The sequence below is a fragment of the Gavia stellata genome, chromosome Z (assembly GCF_030936135.1).
Source record: "Gavia stellata isolate bGavSte3 chromosome Z, bGavSte3.hap2, whole genome shotgun sequence".
Classification (NCBI taxonomy): domain Eukaryota; kingdom Metazoa; phylum Chordata; class Aves; order Gaviiformes; family Gaviidae; genus Gavia; species Gavia stellata.
This window is the reverse complement of record NC_082637.1, coordinates 85,704,985-85,732,829: the sequence shown is the minus strand read 5'-3', so window position 1 is coordinate 85,732,829 and position 27,845 is coordinate 85,704,985. Positions and strand designations below refer to the sequence as shown.

At 35.7% G+C, this 27,845-nt stretch overlaps 1 protein-coding gene across 1 annotated transcript in view; it reads right to left on the bottom strand.

Annotated features, from left to right (window-relative positions):
* ADGRV1 (adhesion G protein-coupled receptor V1) overlaps positions 1-27,845 on the bottom strand; it is a 295,225-nt gene that overhangs the window by 252,608 nt on the left and 14,772 nt on the right. Inside the window, exons 4-18 of the mRNA XM_059834045.1 lie at positions 27,489-27,584; positions 26,296-26,400; positions 24,820-24,933; positions 21,034-21,599; positions 19,500-19,770; positions 18,356-18,685; positions 14,841-15,017; positions 13,598-13,821; positions 6,356-6,388; positions 4,552-4,678; positions 4,278-4,463; positions 3,206-3,386; positions 2,424-2,587; positions 1,658-1,781; positions 1,013-1,279 (exon numbers count right to left, since the gene is read on the bottom strand). Coding sequence (XP_059690028.1) covers positions 1,013-1,279; positions 1,658-1,781; positions 2,424-2,587; positions 3,206-3,386; positions 4,278-4,463; positions 4,552-4,678; positions 6,356-6,388; positions 13,598-13,821; positions 14,841-15,017; positions 18,356-18,685; positions 19,500-19,770; positions 21,034-21,599; positions 24,820-24,933; positions 26,296-26,400; positions 27,489-27,584 — 2,965 coding nt within the window. The remainder of the gene's footprint in view (positions 1-1,012; positions 1,280-1,657; positions 1,782-2,423; positions 2,588-3,205; positions 3,387-4,277; positions 4,464-4,551; positions 4,679-6,355; positions 6,389-13,597; positions 13,822-14,840; positions 15,018-18,355; positions 18,686-19,499; positions 19,771-21,033; positions 21,600-24,819; positions 24,934-26,295; positions 26,401-27,488; positions 27,585-27,845) is intronic.

Genomic DNA, 27,845 nt, shown 5'->3' with positions numbered 1-27,845 from the left:
GTGATAGTTTTCCTTTGCTTTATTAAACAACAGCCCCTCAAGTCTTAGTCCTCGTTTTGATGGATTATTCAGTTCAGTTTTGCTTTGTATTGCAAAGATATGCAGCACATTCACAGCCTGTTACTACCTCTCAGCTACAGAATAATAACACCTCAAGGACAGTAAACCATTAAAATTTGCTAACGCAATTGTAAATGACTCTCCCACTACACCTTGAGTTTCGGCAGGGCTAGGGGTGGGGAGGGTCTTTATTAAGCAGGTAGAATCCAGGAAAATTTACCTATTTCTTATATGTCACTTATATTTTCTTATCAATATTACAAAGCATAATGGTTTATTCCAGAAAAAGTCTATTTAAAAAATAGGAATGACAACTTCTTTAAAAAAAAAAAAAAAAAGGACAACATTATTTCTAAGATAATAAATGCCTTCTTTACCGGTGGTACCTTGGGTAATTTCTAACACACATTTTTCTGTAGATTAAGCCTTGTAAAACTATAATGTCAGAAAAAAACGTATGCATACATTGCACTACTACAAAAATAAAACAGAGACCAATTTACATGGTTTTCCCCTAAAATAAGGCAGTTCTGTTTGTTTTTACAAAAATCAGGCAGTTGTGTAGTATACACCAGAGCATGACAAAAAATCTAAAAGGATCCCTCTTTCCCAAAGACTGTGGCAGTACTAACATTCTTTAGCCTTGTGTTTCTGTAGTCAAGTACAAACCCCACCTAATTTGGAGCATTTACATTTGAAAAGAGACTTTCACTCCAGTTGTTTTTGCAGGAAAGGTTTCAGCTGTATCATTTGTTTTTTGTTTCCAATTAAACTATTCAAGATGAAAATCCAAACACACTGTGCACAGTAATTGTATAGAAATGTTGAAGCAAACCTTATTCCTATAATACTTGGCATTTATATATTGCTTTATGGTAAGACCAAGCTGGTAAAAAATTGCAGCAAATAAAAAAGCAGAGTTACTAAACATACATGAAATCATTACTTTTACCTGTAGAATTCAAAAGGAAGATATAAAATGTTTCATCAGTTTCAGGGGTATCATCATCATTAATATACACAGATAAGTTCTGCTCTCTTTCTCCAACATCAAACAAAATGACACTGCTCTTTCCACTGGGAACAAAGTCTCCCTCTTCAGCTGTTGCATCTCCATTAACAGTAATATACTGGACAGCAACAGCAACATCAGCAGATCCATTCCTTAGGACAGTAAAGTTTGCATCACTTCCTTCTTTAACGCTCAGTGTCAGAGGTTCTGAAAACACACAAGCAACAAATCTACCTGAGTTCAAGCCTGAACTCCTCGCATGTGGCCTATTTTCTTAATCCATCCCAAGAAGGTCCTCCTCCCCAGTGAAAGAGAAGGCATATGTGGTAAAGGCATGGAAACATTTGCAGGTGCAAGACAATATTGTTGTACTTAGTCATCTAACTAATCCCAGTACCACAAAGAGAATAATGAAATAAAATAGGGGAAGGGTCTGAAGGAAAAAAATACAAATTCAACACAACAAAAACACGAATGCTTTATACTAGCTCCACTGGGATTAGGATTTCTCGGTGATCTGGTTTGTCAGTAAAATCTGTTTGGGGTAGTATATGTAGTCTACATTTAAAAACAATAATATTTAACCTGCAAAATAAATAGGATCATCATTCCTTGTAATTTGTAAAATTGCACTGGTTATATTGCCCAGCCTGGCTCCACCAGTAGCATTGAATAAGCTGATGATGAATACTTCCATCTCTTCAGGTAACTGAAAGAGAAAATGTTATGAAATTAATTTTTTGCATACAAGACAGTGAAGAAATTAAAATTAACAGCTGCGGGGGTTAACAGACCGGAGATTCCTGAGTGTTGTTTTTTATTTATTGATCCTTAAGCGTGTCAAGAGGGATGACAAATGACAGTTCATACAGTTAGACAGAAATCATCATCATCAATCTAAAATCCTTGTAAATAAGTCATCTTTACTGTTGTACAGATGACCCAAAAGTTACCTTGCAGTTTCCTGCTTCTGATACATGTAATTTCTTTTTACAGCTTCATTTATTTATTATTAATTATTCTCATTCTTTCTTATATTACTTCAAATATATGAGCATTAAAAATAAAAATTAGGATTCCTGCTATCAAAACAAGGGTTTTATTCGAATGATCTTTCTATAATTTAACCACATTCAACTACTCTCAGCTTCTAACTTTTTTTGTTTAGAGGTATGCACAGCTTCTCAAATTCTTTTATGATTTGCTGAAGTAATCTCAGTTTCACCCAAGTATTTTGATTTTTCCTATAAATATTTATCAGGCTCTTAAAAAACAGTCATTCCTTCTTTCTCCTTAAATTGTAATGTCTTTTTCCCATATACTCACACAATAACACTGTAAAATTGTTTACCTCGTCTGGCAGTGAGTAAATGGTGATATTTTTTGAAAACTCCAGATTATCGAAGAAAATAGTCCCTTGTTCTGGATAGATGTCATTGGTATACACAGGGTCAACAACCCAAGACACACTAACATTGCCATAGTTTCCTTGGTTTCTTACAACTCTGTAAGCAGCTAAAAAATGCAGACATATACTGTCAGTGTGCATCTTCAGAACAACACAAATCAAAAAGTAAAAGGTTAGCAAAGCTGAAACAAAGAAAAAGAAAAAGGAAAGGAAATAATAACCAAATTCACTTCTTGCAAAACTGATAATATGTGAGAGCACTACATGAAAGTACATACAAAGATAAGCCATTAAAGCAGTTCAAACTTGCTCAAATTTGTTAATTTTTGCCTGTAAAAGTACTTGATAATTGAACAGAAGCAGATAAATTGAAGTCACCCATATGAAGATTTAGCTCTATTCTTCTCTCACACAGCACCCTATTCTTCATGCTCCACAAGCAGAGCTACTACCTCCAGGTTGCACTTTGCACATACATCAATACTCCGTCCCTCCTGTCTGGCATATTCTCTAGCCATTTTTTTACTGGATTGATCCCTCTGGCTTTCCAGGCCCATCCTTCTCCACTTCAGTCTCCACTGCTCATCATGCTGGCACTGTACCACTCTGGAAACCCCTGAGTGGAGACTTGAGTCAGACATTGTCCTAGACAGGTGAAACGGGGAAAAGACACCTTGCAAGGGCAGAGAGCAGATAAAGCAGTAACTCTAATAAAAAAGAATTACCAGTGTAGATGATTTCTCCTTTACTTTCCTTTATTGTTACTGATAGTTCATCAGGTAGAAACTGAATGACACCATGTGGATCATCATTCTTCAGAATGGTTATATTGACCCTTGTGGCATTCCCCAACTTGCCTGGCATTTCACTGTAGCCACTGAGTACGACAGAATATGTCTCGTCCAGCTAGAAGAGGGAAACTCAGTCAGAATAAAAATAAGTATTCAGTATTCACATCCAAAACAAATGTCCCTAGCCAGGCAGAAAAAGATATAAATTTAAACAAATCACCCACACCTTCTACATGCACAATGTGTTTGTACCTTGCCATCAGAACAAAGAAATAATTAGAAATTTCCATCTCTGATAGGACCATTTTCTCCAAAACCCTAGCATTATTATAGGCAAGGACTTATTTTGTGTACTTAGAATCACATCAATTCACTAGTATAAATATATTTGTAATGCTCCCTGAAAGGCAGATTTTCTTTTCTGTAAGATTTATTAACGGTTTTGGCTTTGTAACAAGGAAAGCAAAGATTTTAAAACCATTGACAGCACACTAGTTCAGAAAGAATGTATCAGCTTGCTTTATTAATCTAATGGGACTTTGTACTTCATGTATTTCTTGATAAAAGCTCACAAGTAATGCTTCAAAGAACATTAAAACAAGTATTGCATCTATGTATCTATAAGGCCAATACTAGTATATATTGGGGAGCACTGAGTGAAGCTAGCAGATAATTACTAGAAAAAAAGACAAAAAGGAAGTGGTTCTTCACACAGAGTTCAATTAAACAATGGCAGTCTATGCTACAGAATGTCATGGATGCCAGAAACGTACATGGATTCAAAGCGTAACTGCTTTAATTCCCAGGAAAAAATCCTCTGAGGATTATAAACCCCACAGACACCTTCTATTTATCCAGGCATCCCTGGTTTGGAGGCTGGGAAGACATTCTGGAGAAAAGCCATTACACACTTGTTCTGCTCCTATATATTTGCCTACATTCTAATAAGTGACAAGCTAATATGCCTGTGAACACAATCTGAAGAGAGAAAAACATTAATTTTTACCTCTGGAATCCCATCCATCCTTGTCAGAAGAGTAATTACGATCTCTCTTTCACCAGGCTTAAACTCCAGAATTCCTGTGCTTCCATAAAACTCATTATTGTCTCTTGGTTCTACAGTGTAGCGTAGAAACTGCCTGATGAGACTTCCTCTACTACGAACAATCTGCAGTTCGACTGACTCCCCTTCCTGTAAAAAAGAAAATCCAGCCTTTTTCTAGCACTCTGCTTAAACTAAGTTGTCCATAATGATTAAAAGAAATGACTCAGATAGCTACCTTGATACTGTAGGGACCTCTGGAAGAGGGAGAAAATTCGAAAACTCCCCCAGGATCATCATTTTCCAAAATAATAATTTCACAAGTAGTAAACCCATATTTTAGTATTTGATTTTCCACACTGACCCTGAAAAAGGAAGGCAAGAGGATTTTTTGACTGACAATTCTGTTTGGCAAGTAAATCCACACCTATGTGAAGGACATCAGAATACTGATGAATTTCATGAACAAATTATGAAAACAAATTATTACCTGCAAAGAATAAAATAAATTAAGAAAGACAGAACAGCATGTTTTATCCATTTATAAAAAAACCTTTGCTTCTGAAGTAACTTTGTTTTCTGATTAGTTTTTATAGTTGGTGATTCTGGGTTTTTTTACACACGCATGCACACAACACACAGGAAAAGCAACAGAATTGTTCAGTAAAAAGTTAGAGTTACATTCAGTATTACCTTGTATTTGGATCAAAACATAAAGGATAATCCAAAATCATTTAAACAAATAGAAATTACATTCACAACTACATATTCTTACCCTCTTCTGCAAAACTTACTATTGCTGCAAATAGGAAGAGACTTGCCCCTCAATATTGTGGATTTCATCCTCACTCGTGCATTAACCTGCCTTCTGTAAGATGTGGACACTACCCGTAGGACCCCAGTTGGGCTCTAGTAAGTGGTGGACCTACTCTCAGCAGCTCAGACTCATTCCCTTTCTCCTCCCTTACTCACAAGCCTGCTGCCTAAAGGCATACGGTGAATGGTGCAGGCACAGTGCTCCTCTTGGTGGAGGATTTCTCGCCCTGGGCTACTGCTACAGCATCTCGGTCTTACTCATGGACACAAATGGGCCGTATCTGACAAGAGACAGGAACCTTGCACATTTCTTGCATTCATTTCCTCAGACGTGGTAATTTTCAATGAAATTGTTTTAAATTCATTATACTAAAAATGCCAGAAAATGTACTGCTGAAGGATGCATCAAGAATGAACCTTCAGACTGACAGTTTGGATATGGCTTATTACATGGTGATTTATGTATTTAGATTCCTGTGCATCTTCCGTGTTTCCTGGAAGAAAATGTCAATGAAATCTTGGTCCAACATACTGTAAATATTTCTATGGTTTCACTGTGCCATTCAACCCAGACTTCATCAAACACTATTTCATGTAGAAAGAAATGTGATCTATTATACCCAATATTTGAAATCAGTTCTAGAACTGATAAATAAATAACTGGAACAGCCCCCCACAAAAAATAAATAGCAATGTATCTTGTAGCAGTCTACAAGCAGGATGCAAGACGCAAAACAGGAAATATCTATTTAATAGGGTAACGTGTCATGTTTACTTCACATTAAAAAAATACGTCAGCAGACAAAATAACTTGTGTTAACATAAACTAAATGTAGGTTATTCAAAACCAAGATAACTGCTCATCTTTGACCACAGAAAACTTCCCTATAATTCTAGTCAGTTCAGATATTTAGCTGGGGCAAATCGTGTTTGTGGCAGTTTAAAACGACTAATCCATTACTGCATTCAGTGCTCAAATGTCAAACACTGGGCCATGCATTCATAACTTTCATCATTCACAGATCCTAAATAAAGGAACGCCTTCAAGCCAGAACCTCATGCCATCAAATTAAACACCAAAGGGCAAGCATGCATTGTCTGAAGAGATGCAGAAGACGTGATTCCTGAGAGGAAAAGAAATGATAAAGACAGATTCTGTCCAAACCAACCACTTGTAAAACAAAGCATTGATTCACTGAAGACAAACCACAGTTCACTGCACTTACCCAAAGTACACGACAAACCTTTCTGTCTCTACCCTGTCAACACAGAAAGAAAGAAAGAAAGGGGATGGGGGAAGGAATGAAAAGTGCCACTTGCTGGAATTTCAATAGTACTAATCTTAGAAAAGAATAATAATAATTAAAAAAAAACCAACACAAAGCTTTCTTTTTCCTTTCCAAAAGCTTATAATGTTCATTTTATGGGAACCCTACTTGCTTGGCATTTTCCTGTTGACAAATGCTAGCAAGTGGGCAGTTCCCACTTAGGAGAATTGACCCCATGTCCAATTCAGCATGTCAAGACCCATTCATGGTACACCCTACCAAGCCCTCCTCCAAAAGCTCTGTTACTGCCAACCTCTGCACTTGCTTACAGCTGCACCAGTAGTCCACATTTATAAATAGCCTTTCAATTAAGAAAAAAAAAAAACTACATACTTCCACAAGATGTTATTTCATCCATCAGCCAAAGTAATGATAAAAACAGATAAGCACAGTAGGAGCTGTAATGGGTATATATGAAAAAGTATTTTGGCACAAAATCACATCAAACTTTATTTGTGACAATTTTTCAGTTAATCAGATTACCATAGCAAAATAATAAATATAAAAATACAACAAACAAAAAACAAAAATAAGGAAAAAAAAGAGTATTTGCTAATCTCTTAATTGGTTGTTTCAGCCATGCACTTACAACGAAACTACCACATCAAGTCAGATGAAAGGGCAGTATTATTCTGAAATGGCAAGCATGCATTTTGGCTTTCTTGATCTAAAATATAAAGCAAATATAAAACCTGTATCTTCTATCAAAACACTGCAAACAGATTATCACAGAATTTATAAAGTGAAATTCTGACTTCACTAATCTCAAAAAGAACTCAGATTCGAAATTCAACAGAGAAAAGCGTTCACTCAAAATTCTGAGAAAATAAAGCAAATACACTTGCAGATACATTCTTTCAAATAGGAGATCTGAATTAATTTGTCATTGATTTCCACTGAGGGTAGATTTTAAATACTATACATTGAGACAGCCTTCCTTCCTTCAGAAACATATGCAAAAGTGTTCCAAAACCATCAAAGTATTAATACAATGAAAAGATCAAGGAGAAAATTCCAGAGCTGGTAATGCTAAATTTTAATTATATTGCTAAGCTGTTGGTAATATAAGTTACAACAGAGAATACAAATGAACCATTATGTCAAGTGAGTTTTTGATATGTATGTACAAGCTGAAGTAGTTAAGACATAATAATTCATCAGAAAGTGAAAGGTCATGCCAGAAATAAAAACTCTTTCAGCTTCATGGAGTTACACTGCATGAGTTCAAACACAGCTCAGACAAAAAAGCCTGTTAAGATGAACTGAGGAATAGTGCTAAAATGTAATATTGTGTTGTAATGCACCATGGCAGCACTACAGGAATTTAAAGAGGGTAGCAGACATGAAACATCCACAAGGTACCATGAGGTGTGCATCCTGAGCATCTCCAGGCGTTCTTGGAAAGGACTAAGGCAACTGGCAATACTTTACTACTTTAAAACAGTCACAATGTAAGTCAGATCAGAATCGAGAGAACTTGCAGGTCAGAAAGCAACTAGTCAGGTTCAGCCCATCCATTGCTACAGGAAATCACTGTTTGGGACGTTTCTCAATCCAGGTCCCATTTTCAACACTAGGATCTATTTATTCATTTATTTATTGATTGATTGATCTGACCATGTTTTCTCTGCATGACTGGCGACACTGCTATCACTGCGCTGACACAGTCAATATTCGTTACTATTCAAAAAAGACATAAAATAGCCTATGCAAAAATGGAATAGAAACACCTAGGCTTAGGCTTCCAACTCTGAGGTGCTGTTACATGGGCAACAAACGGTGTACACAATAGAATCCTTTGTGTCTACGGTCTGAGGTACATGCATATAAATTCTTGTAACGTCCCTGGACCAGGATCCACTGGGTGACTTCCCGGATCGACCTTGGATTTGTCTCCTCACTGTGGACCTGCCCGGCAATCGCTGGGCTGTGCCTGACCCCGGTGACCGTCATCTGGCCTAAACCTGACGTGTGTTCCTGGCTTGACCTGCCCCACCACCATGACCTTGCCTGATGCCCTGGACCCCAGGGCGATCCCAGTTACCTGCTCCAGCCTCCTCTCCTGCCTTGCTGGGGGCAGTGGGATGAGCCCCTGCCTGACCAGCCATGTTATCAGGTTGGACTCCTGTCTCCACGCCACCACACAGCCCTCAGGCCACCAGCCATCAGCTCTTGCTACATGCCCTGACGATGTCCAAGAACAACGCGCTGTTCATGTACAGTCCTTTTGTCGCAGAGTAAAGACGCCCAAACTGCCACAGAGTGCACAGGATCACTTTAGTCCTGTTTCACTCTTTGTGGTATGTGAAACCATCTCTTTAGGCACTCCTATAACAGCAGTGCAGAAACGGAGCAAAAATGGTTATTTAGAACTTCTAAAGCTCACAGTTCGCCCAGGTGAGGGCATTCAGAAGTAACGATAAAAGTTAAAACAGCTCCTTGTACACAGTTGCTTAGCCATACCAAGGAGCTCCAGCTACTAGAGAGAGCACTTGTCCAGGAGCAGGGAGATCCTTCTCACGGGGAAAGCCACTTGCCTTTCTGTCTCCTCAGCTTAAATTATCCTGTAAAATGGCTATGTGTGGACATGAAGTTTCATTTTATCGCAGAGGAAAAGCCCTGGCAATGTTTATGACGCTAATATAAGAAACGCAATCTCAAACTGCATGTGTTTTCTGTGATGAAACAGCTGTAAAAAAAAAAAACTTTCCATATAACGAATCTCATGTGAAATGACTCATCATTAGGGAAATTCTTTCTTAAAAAAAAAAACTTAATTATTATTCAGCAAGAACTACAGATAAATTAGGACAACTAACAGAAGCTTCAAAATGTTTCTTCCACTTTTTTAAACACATAGTACTACAACCTATCAGAAAGAAGATTTTTGACTGAGTAATGTGGGAATTCCAATGTTATTATGAACTAAATACCACTTCAAATAAAATATAATTATTAAGAGATGCAATGTGGTTGAATTTGATGGCTTTTGGAATTCTGCAGAAAGTGACTGTTTAGAAAGGCACCTGAGAAACTGAACTGCAACTGTGAATGTGTATTGCTGTTACTATTAAAAACACATTTCTCTAAAAAACTTTCTTTTCTACCAGGGTATCTCAGAAAAGGTGCATTAAGATTCCCTGTGGAATGTTACTCAATTTGCTTCCTAGATCTGTAGTCAGTGTTCACCCCTTCTTCAATTTTTTCAGGATTATCTACTGATTTAATTAGTGGCAGGACCTAGCTTTAAAGAACAGTATTAAAGTAGGATTTGCCACGTTATAAATTCCACAGTGCTCCTCATCAGAGGCAACACCTTCTCTCCAGCTTTAATCCACAAATTATTTGATTTTGGAGGCTATTTAAATTTTTTTTAGTCATAGCAGGAGATATATGGTGTTATTATTTTGAAAAGTAATAAAAGCTAGCAGTAGGTGTCCAGTAGCACTCATTTCAACATTCTACTGCTATTTTCAAATAACTTCTTCCCCATCAAAACAAAGTCTGACCAAACCCTTGAAGAAAAAGCCAATGTTTTACACTGAAAGAGATAATTGCTATAGCATCACCTCTACTAAATAGAGAAATTACTTAAGTAAGAAAGATAAATATCGTTTTGAAACAGGCACTAGCCGCAGGAAATCACCAAGTTAGGAGAAAATCCCAACTCCATTAAACAGGATATTAGTGTTTCTGTGCATGCCACTGCAGACAGCAACCCACGCCATATAAACGTCACTTAAGCCCTGCATTAAGGGCCACAGGCAGTATGCAGTACTTTAAATGGTACTTCGATGATTTGCTAACTCTTTGACATGAAGTAATCTCTTAAACACAAGAATGTTAAAAACCTACCAGACTTTTCACAATGAAATAGTCAAACCTATGTTTTGCATGTTAACTTTTTTAAAAATCTATCTTCTAAATTTACTCAAGAAAGAATTTCAGCCTGTGGAAATTTGTTTTGCATCATCGAAATCACTAGAACTATAAAAATCCCCTTGTTACGTTGCTTCAGTTTTGCTTTATTATATATAGTAAATGAGATTTTGGTCATAACATACGTACATGAATCTGTTCTGGCATCCTAAATTATATGAGTCATGACAAAAAAAATTTGAGCATAATGACTATTTAAACAGTCATCTGTTCATAGATTATCACTTTCATGAATTAAAATCAATTTATCAGTATCTTGCTGTTCACAGATCCCAAAGTCTGCAAGTTCTCATTCCCACCACTACTCATTTAAGAGTGCAAACACAACCCGTGTGCCCTGGAGGTCCTGGCCCTCCGCTTGTGCCAGCTGCCAAATCGATAGCTGTGTATCTGCATCCCACTGAGGGGATGACAACTGCCAGTAGGAGAATACGATGTGCAGAAGGAAAAAACAACAAAAAACTGATTTTTAAAAAACTGATTTCTGTTTGTGCTTACCAGGTAAAATGAACAGCCCTAGTATGTATATATGCTTTCAAAAAGCACACACACAATTTCCATGGCCTGTTCCACCTACATTCATCAAGAAGACCAAGGCCTTTTCTTTCTCATACAGATTTCACTACAGACATCTGGCTTTATTTATGTTTGGTCTCAATTCAGGCCTATTCAGATATGGGCAGGCATTCAACCTGAAGCTGCTCCTAAAAAAAGAAAATATGAAGAAGCTTCAGCAGGAACAGGATTGTCATGCTTCTTTATTATTCATCTGTCTACTTCAGAGGCATATTCTTCATGATATACATTGGCCTCCATTTTGTGGACATAATTCAGAGTCATTTTTAATATCTACAGCCCACAGACAGAGGCCATAGAATAAGGAAAGAAAATACTATTTTTAATGTCTTGGAAAGTTTCGTTTATAGTTATGGATGCAATTAAAGCTTGTTTAAAATGTAAACTGCCTTAACAACACCACTGAGTTGTAAATAATGCATCCTTGTTAGAACTAATTATTTTTATTATTTTATCCATGCTATTACTAATTGCAATAAATAGAATGCTTATGAACGTACTTCTATGTCTATAGTTTCATTAAAGTTCTTACATGCTCTATTTTCCTACTGACTTACGCTACAATTTATAGAACAGTACAAGCACATCCACAGCACAGTGCATCTTTGTTTTCTTGCTAATTCACTACTGCTGTGAGGTGCTGGCTGCCAGCCTTGGAAACTGAAATCTTCTGTTCATCTAGAAAATACAAACTATGCAGAAAGCAGTACCACAAGCTTACGCACATAACCCTGCCAGTATCCTTCAACCCTGATTTGAAGAGTCATCTCCAGTACTGAAAGGATGATTTTTGCAGTCATTTCATTCTTGGCTTCTGCTAACGTTAAAGTTGCCAAATTTCACTCATAGCCTTGAGGGACACTATCCAGGTCTAGAGAAAAGTTCAGATTTTATCTCCTCCTTCTTTACTTCTTTTTCCAGGCCAGACCACCTGTTCCTTACTTCACTCTCTGACCTTGCCAAGTGTGGGAAAGCTGCTTACTGCTGGCACACTTTTTACCAGCCACTTCAAGATCAGCAGAACCTGCTACTCCCGCCATACACAGTTAAAGCAGAACAGTGGTTACATTTGTTCAGCTGCCAGTTCAATCTCATTGCAGCCATCATTTCCAAGGCACAGCCTAGGGTTACTACTCAGAATAAGTGGCAGAAAGCTGTAGCTACACACACCTGCAGAGCTGTCAGAACTTAAAAAGTTAATCTTTTATGCTGTCCACCTCCTTTGTCTAGTTATTTGTTTCCTACCCTTCCACTCCTATTTTTTGGCCACCTTACACAACTTCATCACAACTTCCATCATCATTTCTGATCTTGGTTTTCTGCTTTGTGACAGAGATTCTAATGAATTTCTTGAGAAGAACCAGGAAAGCAGAGAACTGCTTGCAATAGTCTCCATTTGTTTTTGTCTTGAACAGGACTATCTTTTCAATGCAGCGGGTAGCCATGGTAGAATGAAATAACTCATTCTGCACTAGATGCATCCACCAGCCAGCTTTTTCAGAAGCAGTCCAATCCTGCAATGGAATAATGTCTTTCCCGTGTGATAGACTGATGTTCAAAAAACAGGCGTTCTGAAACAGGATCAGCAACAGCCTGAGGAGCTGGTTGCTGGTTTGCTAGTATGTAATCAACATGGGTATCTGGTGTTGAAGCTCCCAAGAGCTACTCTGCACTTCCTATATAGGATAAGAATACTTCTGTGTAAGGTAAGGACTGTGTAAGTAGTAGATGTTCAATGTGGACGTTGCTGCTGGCAGACCCCTACTAGCATGTTTCCAGAAAAAGTGGAAAAATGTACCTTAGACTAATGGGAGGTAGTAGAAGAGGTGGTGGTATTTCTAAACTACATATGCAATTGAGTTGTTGGAAGCAGGACAGAAGACATAGCCAAGATCCTCCTGTTAGTAAATGAAAGAAGGAATACACTCCTGGATATGAACTAATTATTCTGAGTAGTGCTCACATGCAGATATTAGCATCTCTGAGGTCCCTTACAGCCTTAATTATCCTATAATCCTGATCTCATGCAGAAGGGAGACTACAACACTGTGCTTCAGAAAAAACATTGCTCCCTTGTAGCCAAAGGGTGTGGTAATGGTCTATTGGGCTATAGCTAATGGGCTATTTTGGAAGCCCACAGTTGTCACTGAGGTATCTAATTATCATACTGAACGTGCAGATCAAACAAATAAAAAGCTGATCTAATTCTGCAACGACACCCTAGCTATAAACCTTCATCTGACAGAAACACAGTTATGTATTGCTTTCTAGTCTTCATTATAGTCTTCCCGATTATCTCACTAAATATTACTTTTCTGAAAAGATATGTGTTATAACCAAGAGCTATAAATAAAGCTCAAAGCTGAAAGAACTTTCTAAATAGCACACATTTTCATCAAAATATAAACAAAATTAAGTCATTAGATAATAAATACAACATAGTTTCTTACATTGATCTCCAGTCAAAGAAGAACCCATACACAGTCTGAATCAAGGGCCTAATACTCCTTCAGGCACTTATCAATACAACACAGGTAATACCTCCTAATTAATACTGTGCTAATTTGTTATATATAAATTGAATATCACAACTGATACCTATGAATAGAGATTAGGGTACCATACCTGTCCAAAGTTAATAACACGGTTTCATTCATTTCAGGTGTATCATCAGCTTTAATAGTAATGTTGATTGTAGTATCACTTTGTCCAGATAAGAAAACAACAGAGCCATTAAAAGGACTTATATCATCATGTGTTACTGCCTTTTGATTGACACCAAAGGGTTTCAAACTCCAAAACACAGTTGCTTGACCATCAGTCCCATCTCGGTGCAATGCAATGGAAACCTATGAAACACATGAATCTCTTGTGACTTGTAAAACTAGATGCAAAAACTAGATGCAAATTACTATTCGAATATGAGCCTCAAAATGTTTAGCTTGGTTTTTTTACTCACACCTATGTATGTGACATGAAATCAAAGATAGTGTGTCAATGAAAATATATGCTGAATCTTATTCTTTTAACCATTTATCAGTTACATACTTAGACAGTGGAGAAGACATTATTTATATCACAAATCACTAAGCAACCATAAACACAAAAAGCCTTGTATGACTGATTCAATCAGTGCCCATCTCGTCAAGACACAATCTAGATTTTAAATATAACTACCATAATTTTACTCTGATTATTATAGTACAGTGCAACCTGTACTCTGCTTAAGGTAATTAGCAGTTTTAATTTAAGAATGAGAAACAAGGTGCCTGATTCAGCATTTGTGGGAAGATTTCAGCGAAGACAGCCAGGGAAAAAAGAAAAAATGTATGAAAGCAACATTTAAAAAAAAGTTTCTCCAGCTGGGACTAAGGCACTCATATGGATGGCAAGCTATTGAAAATGCTTCTTTGGGTTCTGAAAAACCTAAAAAGCACAATTGTTGGAAAATATGCCCAGCAAGACAAAAAATATGTCCACGTGTAAGCCAGTCAACTGTATGATACACAGACATTTCCATGAAATCTAGGATGGGAATCAGTCCTACTTTACATTACTAGCTTTGCAGATGGTGAGAGAGATTAAAACTGTCTGCAGCATCTTTGGTTCTGTGTGAGCATCAAGACCGAACTGGTTTTGGATGCTTATATCAACCTCACTTTTCTGGTAAGGACCAACACATTATTTCAGAACTTAGTTTTACAAGCACTTTTTTGCCTTTTTTTTTTTATTTAAAGCAAGGGAATATTTGGATTAGAGGAAGGATTTTTCTCACATTAACTTCCATATGTTACACTGAATATAGCAAACCTTGCTTTTTCCAAACAAATTTTCCATAGTGAGGGACAATATAAAAAGGTTTACTTACCACTGTGGCAGTGGAATCTTCTGGCTCAGAAAGAATAATCGGAAGATTGCTAGTAAAGCCTATTTCTCCATTTGCAATATCTGGAGTAATCCTCAGAGAAATATTTCGAATCTCACCTAATCTAGGACTCACAGGTGGGACCAGAGGAATTCTATTCACCAGCTCAACTTTTTCCAGCTGTAGGAAAAAGTAAGAAAAAATTGAGAAATAACAAGCTTTAGTACCGAGTCAGAACAATTCTGACATTTCAGAATAAGTTTCGTATGCAAGGAGCAAAACATCTCCAGAACAAATATTTCTTACTGGCAACATTGCTGTTACAAAAATGTGTAAGTAGATGTGTCAAAGAAATGAAGTGGATACCATTGAGCTTTGTCAGCAGAATGGTAAACCTCTCAAACAAATCATGTTTGTGTACCCAACTAAATGTATGTAGAGGAAGAACGAACCTTCTAGATCGGCCGATTCATTACCAGATCTATGAATAACAGTATTGATTTGACAAGTGGCCCAAGCTATTGTCCCAACTTCATTTTTTGTGCCACACATTGATAAAAATCTGCTGAAGTCACCGGAATCATAATAATTTACAGCCTCTGATGAAGCCAAAGAATGATCCATTCCTCTTTCCCCTCCCATACAACTTTAGGGACTTCTCTATTTATAATAACTAATATGTCAGAATTGCATTCAGAACTGAAAATCAATATAGTATTTCAAAACTGTAGTCTCCTCTTGTGTTATGATATTTCTGATGGCTTATTGAAACTAAGAAGAAATAGAAAAACGTTTACCCTTTTTTTGAATGGAACGTATCACTCACTAAACCCAGCAGCAGTACTGACATAGTAAGGAGAGTAGGACTTGCCTGTTTAAATATTTCTTTCAAATGTAGTTTATATCATGTGATTCTGTCTACATGCATCATTATAATAAATGTTTCCATAACTGATTTGCATATACTTCTGTAAACATTTCACTGGGGCATGAACCCCCAACAACTCCCACAAGGATGTTTTTTGCTTGGAGTTATCAGATGTTATCATATAGTAGGGGAAATATATGAGGGGGGAAAGTGGCCTTATTTAAATCCATACAGTGATCATGAATCACCATTTCAACTGATGAGTTTTAAAGCCCTTCAGTTCTTAAAACCAATCTATATAAAATACTTGGGCTGTATCATACTTTGTTCTACCATTACTTGAGTAACACACAAAAATATTCATGCACATTTTATGTGACAATCAATGGAACTGTTTTACAAATACCATATTCAGTAATTGATTCTCAACCATACCCGCTAGTTACTGAGAGTCTGGGGAACAGATTGTTTCGCTTGTTTTCTAAGCTTTCTTTTAGAGTAGGCCCTGATCCTGCAATTAACAGTATGCATGTAGACCACTGTGTGGTTTTTAGCTCAGTAAATGTTCCGAAATACTACACAGCTGATACAATGCACTTTGTTAAGTGCTTCTGATCCTGGATAGTAACTTTGAGATTAAAGTAATAATTAATGAAAAACAAAGTCATTTTCTTTTTAGTTTACTGTTTCCTTTTAAAGCAAATCAGCTCATAAGGAAAAAAGAATGCATTGTGAATTGAATAATAATGATGAGTAGTTTATTAAATTAGTTAATCTTCCTGTCCATACCAAAAACTGCGCCTCAGACTACAGTAGGTTATTTAATTGAAGATGTCACTGAGGAATGTTAAGCTCACTTTTCCAGTTCCTCTATCCATTCTGTAGTTGTGTTTAAGCTTCCTTTCCTCCTCCACTCCTCCTCTGATTCCTGAGTCGATCCTTTATTGTGCCTAGTACAAACTCTGTAATCTTCTCATTCTAAACATGTTCACTGAGATTATTGTTTATTCACAATGCAGAAGGATTGTCATAGTGATAAATAGGGGTATTTTCCTTCCTTCTCTATGAGTTTCTAAATGAATTTTCTGTCCTGGAAAGCCCGTCTGGTTTTGTTTATTCAAACAAAAAGATTTTTATGGTTCACAGAGAAAGTACAGAACATTCACACCCCCCCGCCTCCCTGGAATCCACAGTTTGAAAAGCTAGGCAAAGTGCCTGCATTCTGAAATACTTATCATATGTATGTCTTGTCCATAGTTCACACTGCAATGTTATTTATAATGTATCCTTTAAAAGGGGCTTGGAATTAGATATTTCAATTCTTCTGCAGAGCTTTCAGATCTCGTGCAGATGTAAAACATACTAACCTAACCTAGCATTCCAGAATGCAGTTCCCTGTTTAACTGTGAATGCCAAAAATTGCATACTAGTAAAACAATAATATAATTCTGGCAAGGTTTTTTTTCTCTCTCTTTTTTTTTTTTTTTTTTAAGAGAATGCAGGGAGAATGAGGTGGAGGGAAGAAATCTTTTCAAGGTCCCAGAAGTAATTAAAACATATTTAGTAGACAGTAAGTAAAAGACAAAACCTGGCAAATTTTAAATCTATGTATTTAATATCAACAACTTCATTTGAAAACTCTAAAGACATCTGAAGTAAAATAAGATATTAAAAGGAACTAAGAAATGCCTCTAAAGGAACTAAAAAACACATCTTTGATTGTGCTTTGGATGTGCCAAGTCACCCCTTTGACTGTGTATCAAAACCACTACCTGGGCTCTTCATCCCAGATGACCAGAGTGGCACAGTTAATCATAGGAAGTAGAGATTTTGGGGCGGTTTTAACTGCACATGAGAAAATAATCATAACAAATACAAATGACAAAGCCCAGGATCTTCTACAGCAGTATATCTGAACAATATCCTGCTAAAATGTAAGCAAACTTTGTTTTCTGCAGTGAAAAATGAAAGCACTCATTGGAAAGTGGAAATTCTTTCTTTAAATATTTTTGCTGAAAATCCAATTTTCTGTCAAAAACACAGTTTTAGTGAATTTTTCTACCCAGTTTTAATTAGCAATGACAGAAGTTCCCTTCTTAAAAACTCAGATAGAAAAAAAAAGAGGAAAAAAACCCAAAAGGGCAGCAAGGAACACTATACAGAGAAAACTAGGAAAAATAATTCTTAAGTTCTCTGGCCAAATTCATACAAATGAAATATAATATATGTTTGACTATTTTTAATTTATATTTACTTGCTTGTCATTTCTAAAATTTGTCACGCTCCTGTAATTCAATTTTAAGAACCTTAATTTGGTTAAATTGAAAGCCAAGTAGTAGACAGAGAAACATACCTCAAAAGGTAACTAACTTCTACAACATTGATCTCGTTTTGTTAAATTCCATGATTAATACCTGAATCCTGTTATAACAGTCTATTTTTAAAAAAAGGTGTAATTAGTAAATAATGTTATGGCATATTTACAGAAGCTGTCTCTAAATAAGAAAGTTTTTTTAGCTACAGAGCGACAAACTTTTTTTTTTACAGGTAGGGTCATTTTAAATAAATTAAAAGGGAAGGAGCCACTACTAAATTATATCCTTTATATTACACGGGTTAAAAAAAACACCCCAAAACACAACTGAGATACCTGTACAAGGAAATGAGCACCATTTTGAAGAAATGCATCATTTCTTATTGGTATATTTAAAGTATCTTGTGTTTTTCCTTCTGGAAACACGAGAATGCTTCTTCTAGACACATTCAGAATGCCATCTTTTGCTCTTTCGGGATCCAGAGCTCCAGCTGGAATATACAGTGCAGTATAAACCAACTGCACATCTCCAACTGTTCCTCTCTCCCTTGCAAAACTCAAGGATAAAAAGCGTCCCGTTGGGTTACTTTCAATCTTCTGATTCTCCAAAGGATAAAATTTTATTAGGCCATAAACATCATCACTGTCCTGAATGTAAAACAGAAGCTGCAAAACAGAAAACAGCATCACTTACTCTATTTTACAGTTACCACATACCATAGTTTTCATGCTTTCATGAAAGCATGTCCTGACTGTCACCATACATTTTTCTCCCTAGTGAACTGGCACTCAAGAAAGAAATCAGACTGACAGTCCCAAAGAATTCTTTGTACACAAGCAGCACAACACTGACAGTGGCAACTTTCCCACTATGCATCATCCATGTGCCAGAATGAGCTCTGAATAACTGATTTTTTGGTTCAGTGGCCTAAGTGAATAATTTAAAAATGTTTCCGATTGTGAAAAATTTAATTTTATTCACCAGGTTCATTCCAACCATTTTTAAGAAAAAGAAAGTAGGGACTTGAGTCACAAAGCTGCCAGCAATGCTAGCCACCCTGTATTTAACAGTTCAGAGGTTACAGTCTTAATCACCAACCCCTCCTCTTGAAGCTGTTACTCTGTGTAAAACATTCCAATAATCATTAAGACAGAAAATGTGCACGTGAAAATAACTTTCCTGCCTTCTCTTAGCAGGCAATCACTCAAGACAGCATTTATACAATGCTGTGTATGTTGGGAATAATCTAAGCTGAATGCTACTGTATTAAAAAGGTCTGGCTTTGTACAGTATACCAAGCCAAATACTTCAGATATGGCTCTATATACTAAGATTATATTAAGGATTAACTTCTTTGATTTATATTCAAGCACAAACCCTTTAACCAGTTTAGCCAATCAATCAATGTAATCAAAACTGGTAAAGTCCTTAATTATTAACTATCACCTTCTCCAAAAGAAATTCTGAAAGCAAACTTACCTCAGATGGTTCACTGACTTCTGCACCTCCCTGTATTGAATGAGCTAAGAGTTTCAGAAGATAGGGCTCTGCCTCTTCTGGTATATCATCACTAATAATGTTCAGAGGAAGTGTTACCAGCATCTGCCCTTGATCAAAACATATTTCCCCGGTCTCTGGAATGAGGTCTGCAGTCACAGGTGTGGGATCAGTGCTATTTCGGATTATAACCCAGGTAACAGAAACATTTCCATGTGTTCCACCATTTCTTACAATCGTGATTCCTTCAAACCTACAGTTTTGAATGAAAATAAAAACCCAGAATATAAAATTATAATTAATATTGGCTTGCTTAGCTATCGATTCCCTGAAAGATTTACACTGAGTCCAGTGGAATAAATCTTAACTGCTGCAACTGACATTTGAGTCAGGGCTTAAAGTTTGTGAAATCATAACACACATGTAAGAATTTTCGTAGAGTGCTTATTCATGAAGCTCTCTGTAATGTCTCTAGAGATATTTGTTAGAACTTACTTTGTTTACAGCGAGAAAGATACTGAGAAGTGGAGACTTGGCATGTTTTACCTTTGTCTCAAAAAATACAAGTGAATTTCAGTAAACTTTATTAACTTTCTACACCATTTTATAAACTGTATCAAAATACAGTTGTCAGGCATGAACATTTAAATATTTATTCTGAATTAACTATTTGCCTCTCTACTGAAATATTAAGTTATTGATATTTATGATACTGGAAATGTCATTTTTCCTGCATCTGACAAGCACATGACTACCACAAAAAGACTGGGAATCATAACTTACAAAAATTTAGAAAGCAAGATTTATTTCTTTACTGTGTTTAAGAAAGAAAGATGAATACTGAAGGGCTGGGCTCTACATGCTATAAAATATTCTTTCAAAATTTTTCATAGTATGATAGCTCAATGCATTACCTGTTTCTCTGGGGATGAACTACCATCAGTAGCTAGCAGTGGACATTTTTATTGAGAGTGTCAATATTGTGTATCAGTCCTGCCTGTAAAATTTGTACAGAGCTTTGATTTTAATCTCTCTGTAAAATTACAAGTATTTAACTTACTAAGGTAAGTATTTAACAGGAGATACTCAACACCTTTTTTTTTTTTTTTTTATAACCAGGAACTGATTTTTTATATAGTAAATACAAAGATTTGCCAGGGAAGGAAGCCAGAAATCTATTTCAAATTTGTATGAACTGGTGTGCGGCAGCATCATGACTTCATTCATGCTGCCTTTAGATTAAGGGGTTTTCAGTATTCTGATAATGTGATTAAATATTTACAGTTTTTACATAGAGTTCATAACTATTAAAATACTTCCAGTATAATTAGACATTCCCACTTCCTTGAAATCTTTGTAGATATAGTTGATAGTAATAACAACACATTATGTGATTTCTACATTATATTTTCAATAGCGATTTTATAATTACTTTCAAAGAAATCCTAAGGATACCTACCAATGCCAGACAAATCTCTTAAACTGACTAGATACTAGATTTGAAGATCTGTAGTACCTTGAAATTTGGTCTTCATCAATGATAACAGTCTGAGCAAACAGGATGCTGTTGATTGATAGTACTCCATAGGGTTTATCATTCGGTTGGATGGTGACATGAACAACAGATGGATTAACCAAAACAGCATCTCCCTGCAAAGTGTTCTTAAGAAGCATGATCTGAAAGGTCTCAGCAATTTCTGGTATGGCATCATCAAGGATCTTAAATTTCATATGCGTTTCATGAATTAGAGGTGGGAAAACAATAGTTGTATTTGGCTGTAGATCTAGGAAGTCTACATTAAGCTGTGCATGTGCTGTTGAATTCCCAGTTATGACGGCGTAACTGACAGAGACTTCATGTTCATCAGGACCAATTAATTTTCCGCTGACATCCTTACCACGAACCACCTGAATTGTTACCACATCAACTTCCTCAGGCACCATATAAGCACTCTGAACAAAACGCACAGGACTGTCATTTTTCTTAATATTAATCTGAACAGAATTTTTTGTGTTGTTGATTTCAGCCCCTCCCTCCACGCTCCTCAGACGAACAACAAACAATTCATCATTTTCAGGTATCTGGAAAAATAATATCAGCAACAGGGTGTAAGTCACATTTCAAATACATGCAGAACACTCTAGCTGAGAAATATGTTTTGTATATTTTGCAGAAAGGGAAATAATACAAACTTGACAGCTCTTTTCATATTAAAACAAACAGGAGAGAAGTCTTGCTTTTAAATTTGGCTGAAAGTCCTTTCTTAAAATTGAATGTTTCCATTTTCTAAAATATATGTCTGTGCTTTGGCAACATGAGAAAGGGTGGAAAGCCAAACAAAAGCAAAACAAAAACTAAGGAAGAATCAGAAAAAGCTGGATTTTTCCAACTTGAGACTATGAGGAGATCCGAACTCTACTTTTGGAAGACACCTCTATTTGGAAACAAGTGTTCCTATCAGTTATTTAGATTTACATATTGATTTTCTGATGTTGACAGTAATTAACTTCTATGCATGCCTAAAAGAATACAGGAAAAACTTATGGACACAACCTACCTTGGCCCATCCATTCCCATATAACTGGAAAAGGAACACTTCCTGCGTTCAGACATACCCACATCCCCAGGGAAAATTTCAGTCACAGATCTGAGAAAGTGTTTTCTGGTGCTTAGCAATTAATTAGGCTTTAGCATTTCCACAAGATGACTGTGTAAAACTACGTTTTAGTTTTAGCTCTTTCTTCTCCAATAACTGATGCAGCAAACAATAAAGAATGGCTTATAAACAGCAAATTACAGAACTTAAGGATGAGATTTTTGCTTTGTATTACTACACTTTATTCCCCAAATCTTGATCTGCTAAACCTATTTAACTGAAAAATAAGATTATTTTATTAATACATATAGGTAAAAAGTAAATCTTTAAAAATTACTTATGATCTTTGCATCTCATCCTTGCTGTGGACTCCTGGAAATTAGTAGTATTTGCTTCTGAGAGGAATACCAGGACAAAATTATTTTTTTTTTGCTAAAGGTAGCATTCTGTTATAAAGTTGACAAATCCCTGTCGTGCACTTTTGTTTACCAAGCTAAAAAAGTTCTGAAAACCGTGCTGTCCAATATTTCTTCTCTTTCGCACTCATTTGTTAATTGGCCACCCTCAGATCCTTTTCTAGGGCTAAGAGAATGGGCATGAAACTGCCTTTATAGCTGATGCCAATTCTGTCCCTTGTTTGGCTTGTGGCACTTAGGGTTGCATAATGTTGACTGATGTAGGGTTTTTTGTCAACGTGAGATCTAGAAGCTCTCAGTCACTTCTCTCCTATACTGAGATACAACACAGTTATTTGACCTTATTAGAACAGATGCTAACTAACGTTTTGTTTAGTTCACTAATTAATATACCATCTTGCACCATAAAAATATAAATTTAAGAGACAGTCAAAATGTATGCACAGTTGTAGCTGGTGTTTACATCTTAGTATCTCATATAAATGCCACATTCTGCAGTTCTTAATGGCATCATGACTGACCAATAAAAAAATCAGTCAAACTTCAAAGACAACAGTATAAAGGATTTCTAGTGCTGCTTCGCCCCTTTCATTTTCTCTTAACAAAGTTTCCATTATTCCTCACTAAAAAAGGAAATGTATACAATAAAATTACTATAAATGCAGTGCTGTGGAGATCAGATCTGGAGTCCCCTAATTTCTGTAGGAAAAGGACTACCCATTTCAGAAAAATGCTTGTTTCATTGTTTTTCCGAACTTCAGATCCTAAAAGCTCAAGCTGAGCGTTGAGAGTAACATTGGATTCTTGTGAATTCCATCTTATCATCATCAATTAAGGTTTTTTACGCAAAATTAATCTTTCATGTATGCCTGTGAATGGATTTCACTGAGCAGACCAGCCACACCTGTACAGATCAAACTTTAAGAAACAGAACTTTGAGAGCATTTCTCAGAGGAAAAATAAATCACATCCTCCCAAAAAGCCTAACAATTTCTTTCTGTGTATAAGTCACAGAAATATTACACCTAATCTGAAAGAGATGTTTCTACGCACAAGTGTGGCACAGTGTCTTAACATTAAAAATATCAGTATAGATGTGGAAAAACACTTTTTTAACTAAAAGAAATATACAAAAATTGCTTTAAAGTTTCTCCCTTCTGAGACAGGCACTTTTTTGCTATTAATTTTTTTTTGTGAATTTCCTTATTAAGTTGTTCTGTATCATATTTACTTATTTTGGTACCTCTATTTTCCCTCTTATCCCCATTATAAAGAAAAAAAAACAGAAAAGAAAAGTACAGGTAAGAAAAATGAAAATCACAAATTGAGAAGTAGAAGAATATGTTTTGTTTACTCCGAAATAGAAAGAAAGGCTCACAACATATGAACATATTTTTTTTAAGGACCAACCTAATAGTCAAAAATTTTTAATTATCACCTAGTGTTCATGCTCTTCACAAGATTGCCTGTTTCTTTTAGGAATCTTATCTATTCTAAGAAGTATTTTTTAAATATGTTTCCTCCCAGAAACACATCTATATAAAAACATATAATTTTTTTTCAGTCTACCTTTTCCCTGTGAATATTCAATATCTTACATTCTTTCTTTAGTGGCAAACATAATATATCTGCTCTTCATACAAATGAGAACTAATCAAGTTAAAAAAGAGTAAGTTGGATGCTTATGTGTTGTTAACCAAAGGCAGAGAAGCTGCACAGGCATCACTGAGGATGTATTCAAAAATGCATCATGTAAGCAATGTTATGATTATTTTCCTTTTGCCTAAACAATTAATAAAGACAAAAAGGAGAGCCTGAATTTATTATGCAAACACAGCCTGAATTTGCAAGGCAGACAATTAGGGAAAAGCAGAGCGCATTTAAAAAGAAATACAGAAAAGTTAAATATAGAAAAGACAGTCTAACAGATAAACCTAGATCAAGTTCAAGAACATGATCCATGGCCATACAACAAGGATCTCAGTATTGCATCTGAAAAAAAAAAGTATAATGCTTTCCTGATTATTTATACATTTACTGCAGTAGCACCTAACAGGTCTAGTCAGAGCAGCCAGGATACGCTCAGAAACTAAAAATATTACAGAGGCAGCATTAGAAGGAGTAAAAATGAGAGCTCATAAAGCCAAAATTTAACATCACTTTATTAAGTAGAAGCACTTTTAACATTATTTAAACCAAGGATTTTTGTAACTTACTACTTAAGTCTCTCCAGAACAGCAGTTAACCTTCTACATATCCAAACCAAAAATGAAGTCAGCTTGTTCTTACCTGATCATCAAGCACTGTTAAATTATAAATCAGCGTTGATCTCCCAGGGATGAATGTAATATTTCCCCTAGCTGGACTTAAGTCTTCTTCAGCTGGGTTTGGTCCATCTTCTATCTGCAAAGAATTGATTTTTACGATAAGAGATATATAAAGCAGGAATATAAATCCAGTACAAGTACAATAATCAACATACAGTGTATGACATGCATAACAAATGACTAATAGATACCTAATCTATTCAGTCATCTCCTGCTCACAGGCACACTCATTCAGTTGTGAAAATCTGCTCTTTCTTGGCAGATGAAGTCAGAGTAACCACTTTCAAGAAATTATGTATTGCCAGAAAGAGAGGAAGAAAACTACTTCCATATAGGGCTATGAGGACTTTTTGATATCTACTGATGCATAATTGACTCTTTCACACAACAGAAAGGATATTAATTCTAAGTTAATGTAAATCACTTGTATGGCATAAAAAGTTCCAAGACAAAACTAAAGCAGATACTGGTTTTGTGTCCTTTCTATCTTGACTTCTGGTATTAGGGTTATTACATTCAATAGTGAAACCTAAAAGACCAGGAAGCCACTTACAGGCAATATGGTGATATTTTTAGAAAACCTTGTAAATTTTTATCGACGTATGTATATAAACTACACTGTGAGATGGACCTGATTAATTGTGCAGATAGTAAAATTTATTGGACCTTAAAACAAATAGATCTGCAATAAATTACACAATCTCATTCTGTGCTTTAACTATACATGCTATATTTAGTATACAATAAAATCCAGTACAAATCTTTTCAGAATTTGAGAGGTCTAGATTAAACCCTTGATGATGTATAAGACCAGACAACTGATAAAGAATTATCCATACGAAAGAATTTATGTATAATCTTAAAGTATGTAATAGACTCAGAGCTAGATGAGAAAAAAAAACAATAAAGGCAATAACTGTATCACATTCAAAACAAGTACATAAATAATGGCCTAAATATTCAACACGACTGGTCTAGTTTCAGGGAATTCAAACTGCAGTCTTAAGATACAGAATTTCACTACATACTGAGCTCTCATATGTTCAAAGTTGGCAGAAGCATTGAAGACTCACTCAGATGTTTATTTGTGAAATATAGATAAAACTTGAAGAAATATTAAATAAATTTCTTACACACTTAATACACATTGTTTTCTAGTAATACCAACTAATGCTGCCTCAAATTATCTTCCTAAATGATAGAGAAGACTCAGTTTTCTCTTATTTCTCTTATTTTTTCCTCAAATTAAACAGTCAGATAGCAACAGTATTTTACATTTGACAAGTAATAACTTTCCATTTTATGAAACAGATTTAACAGATGTAGACATAGGTATTTTTCCCTTCTTTCACTTTTATAAACACTTTGATAAGTTATAATTATGGCCTCACAGTTTCATCCAACAGACTAAGGTGTGAAGTCTTTTTGATAAACTCACCTCAAAAGTTACGATGACTGTACCGTAGGTTCCCCTCTCCCTAATTAGAGTGAGAGGCACAAATTCATTTCTGCCCCTGGGCTCATTCACTGTGATTAAGGCAGACTAATGAGGAAAAAAAGGGACAGGCAATCAGGCACAGATCAAATATCACAGCAGAAGGAAGAAACTGTTACCATAGAAATACCAAACTCCCACAGACAAGTTAATCCAATCTGCAAACCAGTCCACTAATGGCATACATTTCCTAGCAACCAATTAGTTCAGCTAATAAAAAGCCTGAAAGATTTCAGATAAAAAAATTATCATAACTTATGCAAGTAGGGTGGGGGTTATTTAGTAAATTAATGTAGTCGATATACACAAAGCACTGTCATATTAGCACTGGTATTTATAGGTGCCCCTAACCCCATTAAAAACATGTTTTCTCAATTAAAAAGTGATTTATTAAATAACTAGCTAAAAATGGACTCTGTCTATCAAACTGTTATAGGTGAAAGATTTCAAAGAATTACACTAATTCAGGGAGCAGCATGGCTTAGTACTGTGGTGCTAAAAATTTCTCATGTTCTTGTGATTTTTCAGGGAAGCCCTCTACAAGATTGCCATAATGCTGGCAATGAGTCATAGCTTCTCTTTCTACTAATACCACCTCTGTATTATTGCAAATATCCTCCATGCCACTAGAGTCACACCAGTGTCTTATCGCAGAAGGTGTTATACAATGCATATATCATGATAGTGTTCTCTCAGCTTCAGAGTTAAGTATAAAATTGCTCACTAAAGATGGGAAAATGTATATATTCTCAAGATTTTCAAATTGCATCTTTAGCTTTCTTATGGTATTAATCCTCACTTTTTCCTTACTATATTAACATCTTGACTTACAGATGAGGACCAGTGAGACTGAACAACTTTGTAGAAGTTTTATATTTAAGACGAGCAAAATAGATATTCATCCAAGTCTGAGGGTCTCAGGCTATGTCTCAACACCTAAAAGCATGTAGAAGTATTAAAGCTGTATATATGTATGAATTACATATATATGTATGAATTAACCTCTAGAGATGTTTTCAAAGATGTAACTCAGAACCAGTTTTCAAGGGATACAGTTGAACAACTAACCAGCATCTTTGAAAATGTCACCTTTATGCTTTCTAAAATTTTCACATATACCATATAAAAAGCCATACCATGTTAAAAGAAATTATTCCAAAGGCATTGTCATTTGATAAGATTGTTACAGTGACAGATTTGGGTAAGCCAAGCTTTATCCTTGCAGATGGTTTCTAAAATTAACAAAACAAAGTAAGATATTAAATACAGTGATGGGCAAACACATTTTTATTTTACTGTCTTTTAAGAGCAAATATTAGTCTATAACAAATTGTATGTCTTTTTATTGTATATTATAATGGAAATCATTTAAAGCAATAGAATGCACCAAAATAATTCTTAACTATAGAGGAAATACACTCTATACAGTCAACAACAAAGTGCTTGAAACGAACTTTGTAAATGATTAATCATAGTTTGGCAATTTATTAATG